The sequence below is a fragment of the Hypomesus transpacificus genome, chromosome 12, assembly GCF_021917145.1.
Source record: "Hypomesus transpacificus isolate Combined female chromosome 12, fHypTra1, whole genome shotgun sequence".
NCBI lineage: Eukaryota > Metazoa > Chordata > Actinopteri > Osmeriformes > Osmeridae > Hypomesus > Hypomesus transpacificus.
In genome coordinates this window covers 8,160,964-8,166,408 of record NC_061071.1, presented here as the reverse complement: position 1 = coordinate 8,166,408, position 5,445 = coordinate 8,160,964, and the positions used below count along the sequence as shown (strand labels likewise).

Sequence of the window (5,445 nt, the reverse complement as noted above, 5' to 3'; positions counted from 1 at the left end):
TCATTGTCTTTGATATATTTTTGTACTGAAGAGAATAAAATATTTGATAAAAAAATAGATTTTACTCAACCTTAACCACATTTTATTTAACAAAATAGAAGCAGGTAAAATGTAGCAAAGCAAAGAAGTGTAACATGGCGTTGGAAATATGACAAATTATTGATGAGCTGTGGTACAATATTCACAGAAGAGACAGATAATTACCCTTCCCAATGATGTGACAGCAAGAAGTGATAGACAGCACTGATGTCACAGATCTGCTGAGATAATAGTCCCCAAGGTCACACTACGTGATTGGTTACATTTCAAAGAAGGGGGGTGAGAGGAATTCTGTGAGCATACACACACACACTCACAAATGATAGCAGAGAGCACACCCACACATCCGTACATACGCACATAATCACATAAGCACACACATACACACAATTTCGCAGACATACACACAAATGGCTTGTTGAATAAGATGGGACTCAGAGTTCATGGTTCTAGAGGTCTAATCCAGAGCCAGATGGGGATGAATCTGGTTCAGTGGTGTTTAGCTATTTTCAAATGCCAGACACGCTCACCTTTGTGGATGCTGCATGGATGACTGGCTTGATACCTTTGAAGTTTATTTTGGGAAATGTGGTCCCTTAAATACTGCTGATAATCATTTCAGACTGGCACCCCCCACACACACACACACACACCACCACTACCAAAATAAAGAAGAAACACACATGTATTTCACTTTTTTACATGGTTAGAAAAAGATTGCACATTCCTATGAACTGACACTGCAGAACCTGATACATTTGGGGAACACAATTCAATAGAAGAATAAAAAGAATACTTAACCAGTAGGTCCAGCTTTAAGCAATAAGTTTTCGTTTCCCAGTAGGCCTAAACCCAACTGACTGTTGGACCCTGCTGAACATGTTTAACAGTGCGTTTCTTCTTAAACCAACAGAGTCCATGCATATCCAGATCAAATGAGTTCAAGTTCAAAATGCAGTTCTCTTTCCAAATGCCTTCTTGCAAAATTCTTAATTACCTGTCCATCTCACCTGAAATTGGAAAGATACAACAGCGACATCGTGAGTTTGCCTCACCTTTGAGAAATGCGATTATCTTGCCCTACTGTGACTTCCCTTTGACAGCAGTGTATAGTCAAGAGAATGATACGGAGTATACCCTTATATTTTGCTATGGACACGCGGTATAACCTCTTCAAAACTAACACTTACTGTATGTAATTTCACTTGGAGTATACCCTCCCTCGTAGTCACTGCCCACTGCCCTTTGGCACCAGTCTGCAAATTATGTTTTCAAACTGAACATCACACCATTTTTTAGCACATGTGACTTGTACAATGTGAGTCTAATTTCTCAAATGTGGACACGATAGATGGCTTTACAAAAGCTCACAGTAATGAAAGTGAATCATAGCCTACGCATTTGTGGAGAAATACTTTTTTTGACATAAAAGCATTCTAGTCTAACTGCGTTCTGTACATAGGTCGAACTGTACCAGTACCTCCATTGAAAACATTTTAATTTTGAAAAAATATGACGTTATAAAAAACCTCCATTCGAGTGATCAGCCTAAGCCTGTTTCGAATGGTTAGTCTAAAACGTTCCCTTTCACCCAAAGCAGGCTATATTTCATTAACTCACGAAACCACGAACTGTTTTAGCTACATTAACTTTGCAGCATAATGCTCATCTGCATCTCTGATATCTGAAATTTAACAATTGGCACACCATAAAGTAACACTTTATACATTCATAAAGAGATGAATGCGCAGACATGTTAGTATCTGCACCAACTATAAATAACCCGATATTTACTGACAATCAAATGATAAACAAACAAAATAACATGCATTGACAGCTTTTGAGTTTCACAATTCCTTCCAGTCAGCCACTTCTGTTTTTTTAAACAGTTTTAAAACAGCAAATACAAATCCTAACTGCAGTTCACAAAAAATAGAGAAATGGCACTTTGAATATATTCATATATAGTTTTATATATATATATAGTCATATTGATAACATGAAATAAGGGTCTAGTTGGCTTCTTTGTTGATTATGGTATGGTTTCCGAGTGTTGTGTTGAAACCATGCGAAATCATGCAGATATGATACAGTCAGTTAGGCCTATTTACATTACATTCATGCGCTCGTGCACCATTTCCCAAGTCTTCTTTCTCAGATCCTCAGTCTGATTGCGGCAAAGCTGTACTGGGAGGGAGGGGGCAGGAGAGCGGGCTCTATACATATATTACAGTTGAATCTGTAGCAGACTTTTTCAGTCAACCGGGGCAAACAAAACAGGTCAATCGCTGACCGAAGCAAATAAAGAAGCATTTGTTTTTCTTCCATTGCAATTTTGTCCACTGCACGCAGTCATTTGTCTGTATGTTTTATCAGTTTGTTTGTATTCCAGCCTATTATCAACAGCGATTCTACGCGTCATTTGTCGTGGAGATATGGGCACTACAGTCGAACCCCCTGTGCGCGCCCCCGTCTGCATGGTAAGGCCCGCTGTGCCAATAAGACGAGTCGCACACTGTCTGTAAGGAATTGATCTCCGACGCAGAGGAGTTACCTTCCCTTCGCTTTGATCTCTTGCGATTCCGCAAAATGAAGACAAGCATCCCTACAACAGTGAACGCAGACGTGACAAATACCAGTAACAGCCCAGGGACCAGCACAGATATTGAGACTCTGCTTGGTTCTAGATAGGAGTTCGAGCGCGTCCCTGTGTCTGCAGTTAAAGTGCTGTTTTTTGAAAGAGTTGTGGGGTATATTTTGTCATAAAGTTTGGGGCACATGAGACCATTTCTGACTCGACGGAAATCCTTTTTCCAGAACTCTTCCGGAGATTCACACTTAAGATCACTCACTATGACGTCTGCCCCCAGTTTCTCCGTCCACTGTTTGAAAGGGACAATGTTGCAGGAGCAATCCCATGGATTCCCATGCAAATCAATCTGTATTATCGAGTTGAGTTGATCTAAGACACCAGCAACTGGGAGAAATGTGAAATAATTATTATGCAGGCTGATTTTTGATAAAGAAATTCCAAGGAAAGCATCCACAGGTAGAGATTTCAGCAAGTTATTGTTGAGGAACAGCACCCCCAGGTTGGGCATAGGACTGAATGCACCTGCCACAATGAGTTGTATGTCATTATATTCCAGACTGAGATATTCCAAGTTTTGGAGACCAACGAACATTTCCGCCATGAGTGTATCCAGATAATTCTTATCCATATACAACCATCTTAACTCAGTTAGGTTGTGAAAAGTGCTGTTTTCTATCACTTTGATGTTGTTTCCACCTAAATCAAGTAGGTTGAGGCTTGAATAACCACTAAGTTGATTCTTTTTAATAGCATGTATGTTATTATCTCTCATATTTAATTCGTGTGCAGTAAGAGGTTTCGGTTTTAGGGTAGCCAAACTCTCTATCTTCTTGCCTTCGCAATTAACTCCTAACCCTTGTCTAGATCCAACAAGTTTACAGACGCATGGTTGGGGGCAAGATGCATTGTGCAGCTGGTCTCTCTCTCCGATCACACCGGTCATAGATGTGGGTCTTGTTTTTAACTGCCAGTTTTCACGCGATTTGGACCGTCCCCTTGGTCCATTCCCTGGCGTAGGGGGCCCCGGATCACCATTTGCCTTGTAAGGAGTTGGAACGGGTCCAGGTTCTGAGGTCTCGTCTTGGGTGGGAGGTGCAACCAAACTCAAGTCAACGCCATTCTTTGAAGGACACAGCTCCATCTCTGATGTCTCGTTCAAATCGTTTCCCTGTAGTTTTGTAGGAGCCTCGCATATGACTCTGCCGATGAGCGCATTCTGCGGTATATTCTCCAGCCATTCCTTCAGGGAAACCAGGTCGCAGTTACAGTCCCAGGGGTTATCCTCCAATAGAACTTCTGCAATACCCGGAATTTGTTCAAGAATTCCCTCATAAGGCAACGTTTTGATTCGATTCCCACGTAGGTCGAGGTGGGTGATGGGTACATGCAGAAACACGTTTATAGGTAGTGCACTGATGAGGTTATCGTTTAAAATTAACACTTCAAGTTTATTTAAGTCCCTGAACACGGCGGGGTCTATGTCCCTCAATAGATTAAAATCTGCCTGAAGGTATTCCAAATCGTCTAATCCCAGAAATGTACTCTTTCTAAACGATCGTATCTTGTTATTATTTATGTGGAGGCGTTTTACTAGCTGCAATCCCAGAAAAGCACCTGGAACAATGTCGTGCAGTCCGTTGTTTTCCAAATGCAAGCTTACGGCATTGTAAAAGTTAGCAAACTCATTGGGAAACAGCCTGGATAAAGAATTCCCGTGCAATAACAAGTGATAGAACTGGGAGCTAGGACCAGTCAAATGATGCAGATTAGTGAAGCTCCTCTTTTCGCAGTCAATGTGCAAATCGCCTTCTATCTCATTGCAGGAGCAGATCTGCTCCTTACAAATGTCCTTTGTAACATTTCCAATAGCAACACAAAGAGCCGCCTTCAGCAAGACAATCCAAAGCAGCATTTTCAATACAAAGAATTCATCCCCGATTTCAAGACATACGACCTGTGAGTTTTTCTCTCCAGATTATTAAAAATAAAAAAGGTGGATCATGGATCAAATATAAGACGACAGTCGTTTTTGGTATCCATGCTGCATCTTACCAGCTACGTCCAGACTTCCAGCTTTAAAATGACCACTTAAATGCCTCAAATCGACTGAATCCTTAGGCTAAGACAACACGCACCTTGATAAAAAAAAGAACGGAAAACAACAAATCGCAATACTGCCCTGTACATTTTGGGCTTTAGTTCAGTAACGACTGACCTTGCAAAATTAACAAATCCGTGATTTTTTTTGTCGTGCTGCGGTATCGGTGGGAGCTGTTCTCTTTCCCTCGGTGCTGAATTCACACCCCGCACTAAAGATTTAGTGCTGATCACACTGCCTCTGTTAAAAAAACGCATTCCTCACATCTTTTGGTTGTCTTCCTTCTTTCCACTGCTTTCCTTTGGTGATTTTGGTCACAAAGAGGTTACCCAGATACTGTGTTCATTCTAGCCCAGTGCTCTTAGAAAGATCGAACACCCTCTACTGAGCTGCAATGGCAAAAATCCATCGTCCGAGGGAATGTTGAAGAAGAAAAAAAATCAATCCACATATAGGGCAAGCGTTTAAATGCTCACACTAAAAGCTGTCCATTTGTTAACTCTTTTAGACTGAGCGGATTTTTTAAATTGACAATGCAATATAATATTTCAGACGTACCTCCTTTTTTCACATTGTTCAGACTGAGAGCTTGCTTTGAATGTTCTGTGTTGTAAAAGTGGGCTAGACAACATAGCGCACTGCCAACGTATTGGAGACCTCTTGCAAACGGGGGTGGTTAAAATCTCGTTTCATTTATAATTGCCCACGGTTATGG

General features: G+C 41.1%; 1 protein-coding gene across 1 annotated transcript; it reads right to left on the bottom strand.

Moving 5' to 3' along the window:
* Window positions 1-2,367: 2,367 nt before the first annotated feature.
* LOC124474810 (SLIT and NTRK-like protein 1) lies at window positions 2,368-4,544 on the bottom strand. The gene has a single exon (XM_047031254.1). It carries the CDS (start codon window positions 4,542-4,544, stop codon window positions 2,451-2,453), a length of 2,094 nt encoding a protein of 697 aa, XP_046887210.1. The 3' UTR covers window positions 2,368-2,450.
* Between the last annotated feature and the right edge of the window lie 901 nt (window positions 4,545-5,445).